Source organism: Rosa chinensis, chromosome 4 (assembly GCF_002994745.2).
Source record: "Rosa chinensis cultivar Old Blush chromosome 4, RchiOBHm-V2, whole genome shotgun sequence".
Classification (NCBI taxonomy): Eukaryota; Viridiplantae; Streptophyta; class Magnoliopsida; order Rosales; family Rosaceae; genus Rosa; species Rosa chinensis.
The window spans coordinates 13,872,988-13,886,474 of NC_037091.1; the positions used below are offsets into that span (position 1 = coordinate 13,872,988).

Below are 13,487 nucleotides of genomic sequence, written 5' to 3' on the forward strand. Positions count from 1 at the left end.
AGAAGATTTCAAGTGATTTTAGTCCAAGTACAACCACAACACTTTTTTCAATTAGGACAACCTCCCATAAGTGCATTAAACAAAATAAAATATAACCACAATGATCTGGGGTAAACAACAACAGCAAGCATATTTTCACTGTCATGTACTATATCAGTGACATCTAGAGAATGCCTTCGAAACATCCCTCTTGGAAGGACCTTTTTGTGCCCATTTAAATATACCTCTACATAGTAATTAATTCTAAGGAAATTCAAATCTAGGTGCTGAGTACCTGACTGCAAAAGGGCCAAGTGTTTAGACAATATTATTCCTAACCACAATACCAAGGAAACTAAAGATTAACATCGACAGTAATCTTTCAATCTACTGAGAAATAATTTCAAGACAACCTCGAAGTGCATTTTATCATTTATATGTATCACGTACCAGCTTACACTAAAAGGTCTTAAAAGTACCAGAATGTGCACCATTGCCTCCCTGAATCAACAATATCTATGATTGATATTCATTTACCAAGCCGTAAAACGGATCCATCAATTTGCTTTTCACCATGGTTGCCAAAACACTATCACTGAAAACATCATGATTATTATTTTGATTATGACTCAAAATGTAGACTTTTCCATTCCTGAAACATCTAATATCTGCAATGATGTTAAAATATAGGAGCTTTACTTCGGCTCCAAAAGTTCACAATCTCAAAAACAAATTCAAAATCCATACTTTAACAGATATGAATCAGAAGTCTAAGGACACAAATTGATTAAAAACAACTCTAACTGCAGGGGACACTATTGCCCTCTTAATTATGAATCGGAGAAAGATATAATCAGATTTTGCGAAGCTACTTAGGTTTTCTTATAAGTATGAATGTGGTGGCAAACCCAATACATTTGCTAGACTACTTCAAGACATGAATCCTCCGTCAAAGACCCAAAAGCAACCAATGAGCAACTTCACTTTATATATACATTTCAGATAGTGCAATGCCTAAGTACAATGTAAATATTTTCCAGATCTACTTAAAATCACACACAATAAACAATTACACAGAGTAAGCACGAAAAAAAATAAAATCATAATTGAGCATCAAAATTCAAAAGTAATCCACAACACAAGTCAAAACCACCACAGAACCAATTTTTGAAGCCAAAATTAACAGAATTAGGATCACATTACAGTCCACATTGACATTTCTAATGCAATTGCGATCGAGTAGTACCTGCTTATAGAGAGCGTAGAGGATGAGAGCGGACTCAGAGTTGAACTTGGCGCGAACGGATTTAGAGGAGGAGCCAGGAGATCCGTCGAAACTGGCATAGGAGGCCGCCATGTAGAACCACTCAGGGTATTGGAGCCCCGAGCTCGCCTGATCTATAGCCATTTATGCTCGCCCGAGCTCGCCTCTGACAATCATAGCAGTGAAGACTACCTTTGCGTCGTCGGAGCAAGAATTCAAGAGGCGTGACGGCGTTCGTGACAAGCGATTCGATTTAGTCACCAGAGATCATACCACACGTGGAGCTTTATCGCCAGGTCAAGGCATGTAGGTGACCTATCGAGGCTTTGTTAGGAGGTGGTGGAGGTCGGAGGATCACTTTTTTTTGGGGGGGGGGTTTATATTCTGAAATTGATTGAGAGAGAGATACGGGTGGCAATTTTTGTAATTAAGTTTAACTGTAGTGGTAGGTTATAAAGAGGTGACTTTAATTATCATGGAGATATTTGTGTTATCTATATTATAATAAAACACTTCAAAATGACATTTTTTATCATTGACCCTTGATTTATTTTTTATTTTTGTCTCTGTTTATGTAATTCCCTTTAACTTCATATTCTGCATCTCTGGTTATGATATGTTTCTCTCATCATTTTACCAAAATTTCCAGATTGTTAAACATAATGTAATCAATTTGCACCCTAAGCTATTGGTAAATGGGGGTAATAGGTAAGGCTTATGATTGAATCAGTTTAATAGCTATTGTCTACTAGGACCTTATGTTGTTAATTTGATAGTGTTATGGTTTTATATATGCACGCTTTTAACTAGCTGTTGGTTTGACAATAGTATGAATATGTTACTCTTCCTTTCACAGTGTTGTTAAACCAGTTCAAAATGAAAGTAACTGTGATGGTTAGCATTTCTTCTTTGATTAGTGATCGTACTACTTGCTGATTTATACATATATGCTATTGTTTACGTTTTCATGTTTCAAGGTGGTGCAGAATGGAGAAATAGTATGTAGAGTTGATACTTGTAGGTAGCAGATGATTAGATACTTTGAGGTATGTCATTGTACTTGATGTGTTTTCTTTTTATTCTCTTTATCTTTTACAAGATGACCTCAAACAAGCCGACTACGAGTCGAATTCAATTGGGATAGAGCCAATTTACAGCCATATCCCCAATGTTGAAAGTGTAAATTATTCATATATTAAAATTGATCGCCTGCCTGCTATTGTTACTAAGCCGGTAACAGTAGCGGCTCGAGTTAGAAACTAATTTTAATGGGGATATATTTGAATGCTACAAATTCACATGAACTAAAATATATAATAAGTTTTCAAATACAAAATGCAGTGCACTGGCTCTCTCCATAGCATTGTAGCTGAAGTTAGTAGGAGTTACAACTTACAAGAGCTGGTTGTTGAGTTGTCTAGCTAGTAAGTCGAGCTACGCATCCAATCTTAAGTAGCATAATTATGAGTTGCTAGTAATCAACAAATATTATAGTTTTCCTATTTATTCAAGAGAAGTTCGTAGGCAAACCGATCATAATGAATAAAAAGAGACTTGAGAGAAATTAGTATAGGAGGTATCTCTTAATAATCTATTAAAAAAAACGACTTCAGAATCGTTGAACCAATCGTAATCTTCAAAAAAAAAAAAAAGTCTTCAATTATTGGAATCTCTTGTACATGATTGCTTTATATACTTGGCATGTAAAATAACTAATTAACATTATACATATATCTAAAGAACGTCGCACTGTGCTTCTGTTCATTCGAGCCCGAATTGAATGACGCTATTGCCCTTCTTTTCTTCTTCTAATTACGGGTTGCCATGCTTCTATACATTTCTTCTATATTACAACCGACCTCATACTTTTCCAGAAGTCTCTATCTGAGGCAATATGCTTTTTTTTTGTGTGATTTTAGATTTTATGAAATTTTGTTATGTTGTTAAGCACAACTTTTTTTCCTTTAATTATGATGTGCTACGTTATGTGTGACTGTGTGAGTCAGATACACAAAGCACAACTATAAATTTACTGCATCTTATGTGCACCTCTCATTCATAACTGTGTAGATACAGAAGTTGTGAATTCTGCTTCTAGGATTAATGACCCATAAAGAATGTTGTTTATCTTTGTTAAAGCTAAATTTTGATTTTGGCCTTTGTAATCATGGCAAGTATTTATCTAACAAAGACATAAGTATAATTGAAAATGTTAAGAAAAGTTACCATTCAAGTTAATATACTGAACTTGATACAAAAAAACTAACTACTCATATTTACTCTTTTATTGTAGATGGACACAGCAATAACTTACAAGGATATGGAGACCGAAAAAGTTGAACACTGACCAATATGATGGGCTTCATTGATTTTCTTAAAGCTGCAATCCATGAAATCTCTCTCTACTTGCTCAATTGTAATATGATGTACATCATATTTTTATGTGTACAAGCTATGCTCTCAGTTTCAGTTCCAAGCAAGTAATTGTTCCATTATATAGTGGTTGATTTTAGTTCAATTTTGAAGTAAATCTTTGCTCAAAATTATCATCCTAAAAAAAACCCGCACCATCGCACGGGAGAATTAGCTCCAAATCTCGCAGCAAAGTGCGGGCAACATTGCTAGTTTATACACTAAAGTAAAATGAGGAAGGTTACTATTGAATGAAAAGTGGCACGACTCTTTTGCCCTTCCATTTTTAGGGATTTACTATATTGCCATGGACATTATTTACTATTTTAAGATTTATGCTTATAAAAATGAGAAAATCTAAAGTTCTATATATTGCATATAATCATCGAAAAACTGTATAATGTATATAAAAAGTTTTGTTTTCATTTTCTTGACAGTAACAGATAAATTCGTATTGAAAAAAAAATAAAAAGAAGTTGTTTATTTGTTTATGCTACTGAGATTTGTCTTCCATGGATGCAATATTTGTCTGTGATTAGTGGTCTACGAGACCTTTGTTGGAAAAGAATGGGTTTATGTCTTTCTAACATAATTTGGTTTATATGGATTGTTTCAGATATAAGATGGGGATGTCTTTCACCAAATTTTTTAGTAGGATTTTTGCTAAGAAGAGATGCGTATTCCTATGGTAGATCTTTATGCCGCTGGTGAGATATGCGTATTCTTATGGTCGATCTTTATACCGCTGGTGAGACCACCATTTTATATAAGCTTAACTTAGGGAAATCATTATCACCGTTCCTACCATTGGTATATTTGTTGCACAAAATTTTATCCCGAGCGAATCAAATTCCTATTTTTTTGAATTGCTTCTGACTGAGGTATTCAAGCCTTTTATGGACAGATAAATGAGTTTATAATACACCTTTATATTGATATGAACACTGTTTTTTTTTTTTTTTCAATAACGCAGGTCAATGTAAAAAAAACCCTCAGCAAAGCACGACCTATCAAACCAGTTTAGAATAAGAACTTGACGTCTACTATAACAGCCATAATTGCTTACATATGTGAACAACTGGAAATTAGCAAACCATGTGATTCATAAGTGGTAGACTTACCTTTGTATAAGTGAAAAACAAGTTAAACAACAATCAGAGAAAAATTCAGTGTCAGTGCCTGAACTTAGGTGCTAAAGCCAACGTGATACCCAGACTCTCATGTATACCAATGTGATACCTGAAGTCCCAATTTCGTATAAACGTAGTCCCTCCGTCCAAATTCCGTGACGGCTTCGTCTAAATGTTGATGTGTCATCCAAAAGATAAGCGCAATGACAGAAATACCCCATGGTTCGACCGAGACTTGATTGCCTCCAAATTTGATTGGGCCCACCAAGTTTTCCCTCCATATTTAACTGTTCCCCTTGTGATTTTCCCTCCAAAACATCTCAATTGTGAAAGGCAACTGACCTGACTTTATTTGGACAATTGAAAAAAATGATTTCACTACATTTCAACCTAATTGAATGACACCATCAATGAAAAATAATGAAACATGAATAAGCAACAATCAGGTGCATGTAACTAAACTGCTTAATTTGTTACTGTAGTAAGGAAAAGATGCTCAGAAATAAACATCAATACTGATTCAACAATACACATAATTTGTCCATCACTCAAAACACATACACATAAGAGGAACAGTTCTTGGAAAATGAAAGCTAAGAGAGATTAGAACAACCAACAATGATTTAAAATCCAGCATATTCAAAGGGAAGGCTAGTTGGTTTGTACAAGCTCTGATGCACCTTTGTTAGGACCTCTTGTTGGATTTCCTTGAGGACTTCTTATTGCATTCCTTTGACTCTTCCTTGCAGCACCTCTTGCTATAGGATTCTGGCTACTTTGGGTAGGAGGTTGGTGAGTAGATTGGGAAGTTGAGGCACCAACAGTGGGACGAGAAGTACTGTCTACTGTGGTCTTCAATTTCTTCCATGTTTTCCTGGATCTTATGACTTGATTCTTCACATTAGTGCTCCTCTTAGGGGCAGGGGCTCTTTTAACCTATAAATGAATCATAGAAGCCAACAAATCACCAACAATTACCATCAGAACAACATAACCATACATAATGGCCTTCATTGTGTTCAATATATTCATTTGTTTCAACACAACTAGCATAAAATGCATACCAACTCAATTCATTTGTTTGAACATAACCAGCAAAAAATGCATACCAACATAATTCCTTTGTTTCAACATAACCAGCTAAAAGATGCATATAAGGTTCAGAAACACAAACTTGGTTTCTCTGCCTTTTCTTACTTCCAGCTCCACTTGAGGTTCCCTGTCCCTGTTTCAATCAATTAGTTTAGTTAGTGATAATATCACTATGCCAAAAAACTTATCAGACGACAGACAAAAACTGTTGTCTGATTTGGAGTGCCACCGTTGTAGAGCGAGCCGTTGTCTGTTGAAAATTCAGACACCGGTGGAACACAGTTGTCTGAGAAACAAACAGGCAATGGGTATGTGTTATAACTGTTGTGTGATGTCTCGGCAGGTGGCTAGGCAGATGCCAGGCGCAGCTGCGCGGCAGGTGCGGCGCTGCCTTCTCACAACAGTGCTAGTTTTGAAGCTGTTGTATGTTGAGCTTCTCAGACAACAGACTTTTATTTTGTGTGTTGTCTGACTGATATTCAAACTTCAGTACTTAGACTATATCTGTTGTCTGATTACCTTTGGGACAACATAATTCAATTTCTTCTGTTGTCTGATTAACTTTGCGACAATAGAGTTTAATTGCTTCTGTTGTGTGAGTGTAGATTAGAAGACAGTGATTTGTTAAAAACCGATGTATGATATAAATGATTGCAGTGTGATTTGTCCCCATTTTTTGCCATTCAGACAATCGACAGTTATCATTATTTGTTCTGTTGTCTGATTATTTGAATAGATTCCATTCCTGAATTAAATTGTGCATTTGATCCATTTACATACCAAATATAAACATTGCAAACCATCAAATTAAACATTGCAAACCACTAATCATTGAACCCTACATTTTAAACAAGAAAAGCATTCTAGTGCATGCCCATCTACTTGGGACATTAAAAATCTTATACATATATATCCATTGTTCCAAAACATGCAACACATGGTGCATGACAATGTACCAGTAGAGAAACACAAAAAAAGATGCTTTCCTTAGCAAAATGGACCAGCAACAAGCGCGCTACTTCATGGCTCATGCACATATGTGTTGACAACAAACTTCCCTCACTCATTTCGCACTCGATCAATATCCGGTTGGGTGTATTGGCTGCTGCATTTCCTCTCCCACTGAAATCAGTTTATTATATCAGAAGGATTAGTTAATCATTTTGGTGAATGAGGCATGGACATGATAACAAAGTTATGAGAAATTGAGTCAAGTGACTATATTTACTTAGCTGCATATGAACTGTTGCTGACATTTTACAAGAATGTAGAGAAGTTATGATCCAGATCTCTTCACTTCATAATAAAACACATTCTGGTGGAATTCAAATGGAATTCCACAATAAACAAGAGGAAACCTGAAAAGAAAGAATAAAGAAGGTTGGATGTAACAGTGTTGTTCATGACAGAACAAGACTTACCAAGTGCTAACATCTTATTGTGCACATAAAAGGTTAATCATTGTTCGTTTATCAAGGGGGGAAATTTAAACTTCAAGACAATTTACCTTGATATCTTGACATTCATAAATACATTCATGAATCGTTCAACCAAGTCATTCTCTTGATCGGCAAGAAGAAAATAGCCAAATTTCAGTAAAACAAGCAAAACATGTACTAGCCAAATTTCATGTACTTTTGTTGCCAGAAAAGTAAAAGTCAGAAAGATAGAAGTGAAACAGGTAGCAACTAACCTTGACTTTCGATTTTTTGACAGTCTTTATCATGAATCTATCATCCTGAGTCAAGTAAAAGAAGCTGCCACTCTTCCCTGGAGAAGAAAGCTCCCTAAGAGCATCATTTCTGAAAATGGCCAGCATATAACTTGCAGGATCTACTTGGTATAACTCCCTCAAATGCCTGAAATACCCAAAGAGATCGAATTAGTAACAGAAACTGATGGAAGACTCATAGCAACAGAAGAAACAAACACTTGCAGTATAATTCAACAATAACTAACCGAAATCCATCTGAAATAAGCTAGAGGCTAAAGAAATCATACACATCCATGATCCTCCAACAATAACCAACCACCAAAACATTTCAATTGAGCCCGAGAAGGAGAAGAAATCATAGACATCCCTCTCGGTTGCTTTAGTTTAGCAATCAAATTTTGGAGGCGAACCTGTTACAATTGAAATTGAAATTGGATGATAAAAAACATCAATATAGACAATGTTTGCAGTCGCTCCATATATATGTAATGAAGCACAATATGCTTGTACTAAAACAATTTTTTTTTCAATCAATATAGCCATACATGAACTTTATTCGAAAGTGCACTGATGGACTAAGCATTTCCTTCATTTTACTTGATTTTTCGGGAGGAGTGGGAAGTTATGCAGAAATAAGACAAGATTAAATAATTCAAACTCATTCCCTAATCCAATTAACAAACAGATAATGTTTGATATCAAACAACAAACAAAGATAGCAAAAACCAAGAGCTAGCTGCACTTAAACTTATGTAAGAACATAATTAAGAGACTAAATTACAGTAGGGTAATGTGGCAAATGACATTATCAGAACAGTCACATTTGATGAAGGGGTTGTAATCGCCATTGTCCTGCAAAAGAGAAAAGGCCGAGACTTTCACTACCAACTGATAGAAAGAAAGCAATGGAAAGATCGATCATCACCAGAATCCTTTGGACACCTGAAAATGTGAATAGCCTAAATGAGTATTATAGGTGCTCTATGCTTGGTTAAGTTTCAAATATACATTGAAATGTGCATATCTTCTAAAGATCACTGACAAAAGAAGTAGAGTGGCAAAAAATAGTCTACATTCCTAATGCAGGCTAGCTAGGGCTGGGGTTTCATTATAGAATAAGAAGGGTGCACAAAGAAGCTAATAATAAGAAAACAATAGGCTGATAGACAAACCATATCATCCATTACAAATCCAAATCAGTAATGACCAAGTTGCATGGTGAGAGCTAGATCTTGCCTTTGTTTACCAAAAAAAAGAAACCAAAAGAGAATATGAATAGTCAATACTAAGATTAAGTAATAGAATCCAGAAAAACAAAAATCAAAGACAAAATTCTCTATAATCCAAACATTTTGCTCAGATTCTATATCCACATGGCACATGGTAGAAAGTGTTATAACAAAACACTGAATAGTAGCCTTCATCATTTTTTCATTCACCAAAAAATAGACATAATATAACTACATTGAGCTATATGAAAATCACCATGACAAACATTGTGCCTTATAAATTTTTTCTCCTACTTGTTTCTGAACCTGTCAGACTCATACTATTGTAAATTCAATAATGTTTGGTCGCTGTGCTCTATCATTAGCCATTATCACTTATGCTTACATGAAAAAAACTAAGAAAGCAATATAACAATATCGTGACTTACACAGTGGAATTGAAAAGAAAATATAATTAAACCTCCAAGACTTCAGTGCTATTTGAGCTTCAAGAAACCAGGATAAAATCCATATTCATTTTCACCTATAACATTTATGCTTCATAATTCAAACCCCATTTACAGGTAGACCTTGTTATAGTACCTAACAAACTTGTAGTGCAATAAAGATAAGAGGAACGGAGAGCTGACCAGTCTAAAATCACGATCTTCTATCTCGTGTGCAAAACCCGGGAGTTCTTTCAACATATCTCATCTCGTTTTCACCAGAGCCCTTCCCTTTCTCATTGAGAAGATCAACAAAAGCACCTTCGATCTCTATTCTCATCAATCTCACCGCAGAAACTGAGCAAGCCAAAGCAATTTGAAACTAAGCCATCAAAATTCAAAACAACATAGTGTCCCACACCCCATACTTCATACCAATTATCCTTACAACACCTCTTTTCATGTTGCTTTCAAAGCCATTGAAAATGCAGATAAAGGAAACATCCATTCTCAGTTTTGAAAAAAGAAAAAGAAAAAGAAAAAAAAACCCAAACACACGCTTACCAGCACTGTGAGGAGAAATATCTGAATTCAGCTTCTGGGCTTGTGAATGATTGAACTAACATATAAAATCATACTTTTAGTTGCAGTAACACTAAACCACTCTATCATCATAATGTTCAAAGCCAGCAAAACAACGCAGATAACATACTCCAAATTCATTTCACATTAAAACCAAAAGCACTTTCATTTCAGGACAATTCCCAAACTACGCACCTCACACTCTGTAGATCAAGATTTGCCACAAAAAAGAAAACTCTGTAGTGATATCGAAAACCCCCAATATATCCATTAACCCAAACGCCCCTACCTCTAAATCTCCAGATCTACACAGATCTAAAATTACACAAAACAGAAAAATTCATCTAATCTGAAATTTCGTTTGGAATGCAGATTTCAAAGAACAATTAATGAGGAAACAGATAAAGGAGAGAGAAATCAAATGGGTGTTAAGGATTTCATACCTCGGCTCTGAAATCAAATGGGAAGAGCGAGCTCTCGTCGTCCACAGTGAGAGAGAGAGAGAGAGACTGAGTTTGCTTTCTCAAAATTTCTAGGGTTTTACTAGACTTGAGGAGTTCTGAGTCTTCGCTCCAATAAGCTCACCCGTTCGCCAACAGCGCTTCAGAATCTTTACCTCCAAGGGAATGAGTTATCCGGTGAGTTTCCGCCCGGGTTGACTTGGTTGGAGAGGCTGAATTGACTCAATGAGTTTTCCAGTGGAGAGATGAGACTTTGGTTAGAGAGAAGAGTGAGGTTTTGGCTATAGGCTTTGTCAAGAGGGTGAGAATCTGTCGAGAGTGAGGGTTTTGGTTTTAGTTTTGGTTCTGGGTCTGTCGAGTGTGAGGCGAGTCAAGTAAGGGTTTTGATTTTGGGTCTGGGCGTGTCGAGAGTGAGGCGAGTCACAATTGAGGCACTGCCTAGAGGGACCCAACAAGCAAATCTCCCGCCTAGTGCAAATCAAAAACTCATTTCTCCCGCCTAGGCACATTCACACAACAAAAATAGGCAATTCCGTTGTAGGATCTTACAATTATGACCTGCATTTCACCTAAAAATTGGCCATTTTGGCACTAGTTTGTGAACATCTAATTTCTTCCAGACTTGCACAACACAAATAAAAAATGTGTTGTATGATATTTTGCTCATACAACATATACAACTATACTGTTGTACAAGGTGAGTCAAAATTTCGACCCAAATTTGAGTAAGGTGAGGGGGAAATTTTTTTTACATTCAGACAACAGACAAATCCTTAAAACTGTTGTACAATAATCTTGGACCCAAAAAAATTGATGTATGACCTCCTTATACAACGCCAATCTCATTAAACATGTTGTGTGAAGCACTTTCAGTGATCACACAACGGAAATTTTTTTTTCGTTGTCTAAAAAGTGTAGTGTGATGCAGTTTTTGGCATAGTGTATAGAAGCATTTTAGCTAAAGATTCATAAGAGGTTCATGAACTCACAGTTGCAGCTGCCTTTTTTGCCTTTGTTACAGGACAATCCAATTTGTTGTGTCCTTGCTGGCCACATATCTTGCAAGACATCTTGATCCCAGTTTTAGGCAGTTTACCCTCTTTAGGAGCAGGTGGTGGTGGGGCCTTTTCCTTCTCTCCTGGTTCCTTATGCCTCTTCATCTTAGGCCTACCAGGCTGCACCTTAAAAGGTGGAGGTGCAATGGGATAGTCAACTGGCTCCCAATCATCCTCCCTTGCAATTGGATATATGATTGGGTTGTAGGACTCCAAATAAGATGAAGGCATGAGGTAGTCATCATAGTACAAGGTTGCCTTCTGCTTCTTGAACTTGATTGCACATATAGCATGCACACATGGTATGCCACTGAGCTGCCACCTCTTGTAGGTGCATGTATGGAGTCCTAAATCTACAGCATGCTTACTGCCCATGTCACCACTTCTAGTAATTTAAAAGATAAATTCCCCACTTCTATGAGCTCTATAGCATGTAGCCCTTTACCCAATCTTGTCTATTATCTTTTTAATCCTAGGACAACTAAATCCTCCACCTCTCACAAACAACCCTTCTATTTGTATTCCTAACCATCATGTCCATCCTAATCTTTTCCAACATAGTGATAATAGGGTTATCCCTAGCAGGTAGTATGGCTGAATTAAAGGACTCACACAAGTTGTTTAGCAGGATGTCACACTTGGACTCATATCTGAAATAGGCCCTACTCCACTGTGCAGGGTTCTTGTCTTCAAATCACCTCCATGCTTGCTCACTCAACACCCTCAGCTCCTCCATGTGTCTGTTATACCAGACCACAGTACTTGATCTGGCAGCATTCTAAACCAGCTGTTTAAGCCCCTCTCTTGGATGCTTTGCCTTGAAGTTATTGTAAAGGTGCCTAACATAATGCTTGTGCTCTGCATTTGGAAATAAACCTGAAACATGCATAAAGAGATAGTTAGAACTCCATATCTCAAGTGCATTAATAAACAACAAACTGTTATCTCAACACTTAGATGCACAAATACTAACCTGCAATGGCATTTCCCAGCCCCTTTTGCTTATCAGTCATAAATGTGTAACTGCTGTCCCTTTCTATTCTGAGATCCCACTTCAGATATTCAAGGAATCGTGTCCAAGTCTCTTTGTTCTCAACCTCAACTATGGCAAATGCAATTGGGAATATCCCATTGTTAGCATCTATGCCAATGGCTATTAAAAGTTATCCAGGGTGAGACCCCTTTAGGTGAGCACCATCCAAGCCTATAAAAGGCATGCAACCATTCATCCAACCCTCCTTGCATGCTGCAAAGCATATGTACATCCTATGAAACCTCCTCACAGGACCATCCATTTAAGTCTTGATTTCCACAGTTGATCCAGGGTTGCTTCTCAACAGCTCCTTCCTATATGCAGCAAGCTTGTTGTACTGCTTAATATAGTGGCCCTCATTCATCCTTTTGGCAGCTCTTTTTGCTCTAGATATTGTCTACACACCCACGTCCAACTTAAATTTCTTCTCAATGTGTTTGTGGATGCCTTTCCTTGATCAATTCTCATCCACCAAAAGATCTTCAGCTACCTCTTGAGCTATTCTCCTATAAGTCAAAAAATGACTTGTTTCCACCGGATTGCAGTTATGCTTGTTGTTCAGAGTCTTGATAATCAAGGTCTCACCCTCACCTTTAGTTGTGCTAGCATACAACCTAAATGGGCAGTCCCATTGACAATTCACCTCTATCTTCTTCTTTGAATGTTTTCAAACCATAGCCCAAGTTAATTTCTGATAGCATACTCTCTTACAGCTTCCTTCAATTGCTCTGAATTTGGGAATGCTAGACCTAACCTAAACTTAGGATTTTTCAGATCACCAGATCTGATCCAAGGTCTGATCTTCACTCCCTTAAGTCCCTTCTTTAGAACTGGATTTCCATCTTCATCTTCATCAGTCTCACTTCCACTTAAGCTATTCAACTTATCTGAATCATATGCTTCATCTGAGTAGTAGCCACTGAAACCCATCTCATCAAATTCTGGAACAACCCTTGGTTCAGAGACATTTTCTTTATACTCCACATCATCAAACTCATTAGCATTAAGATCATAATCTGAGTCAACATAAAAGTATGACCTTTCATCACTGTCTTCATCTTCATCTACAGCTTCATAATGCTTCTGCCATTTGTTCCTTGTGTTGTACCTA

General features: G+C 36.7%; 1 protein-coding gene and 1 long non-coding RNA gene across 2 annotated transcripts; both read right to left on the reverse strand.

The window, feature by feature from the left end:
• Positions 1-69: 69 nt before the first annotated feature.
• LOC121052743 lies at positions 70-1,599 on the reverse strand. The gene is made up of 2 exons (XR_005810092.1): positions 1,226-1,599; positions 70-574 (listed from the first exon to the last, which is right to left on the reverse strand). It is a non-coding gene; the product is annotated as an uncharacterized LOC121052743 (long non-coding RNA).
• Positions 1,600-11,265: 9,666 nt separating this feature from the next.
• Positions 11,266-11,718, reverse strand: LOC112198842. Its single transcript, XM_024339944.1, has one exon. The coding sequence runs from the start codon at positions 11,716-11,718 to the stop codon at positions 11,266-11,268; it is 453 nt and encodes a 150-aa protein (XP_024195712.1).
• Between the last annotated feature and the right edge of the window lie 1,769 nt (positions 11,719-13,487).

What these genes read in the sequence shown, in the direction of transcription:
- LOC112198842 (XM_024339944.1), bottom strand. Translation starts at nt 11,718, where the DNA reads ATGGGCAGTAAGCATGCTGTAGATTTAGGACTCCATACATGCACCTAC.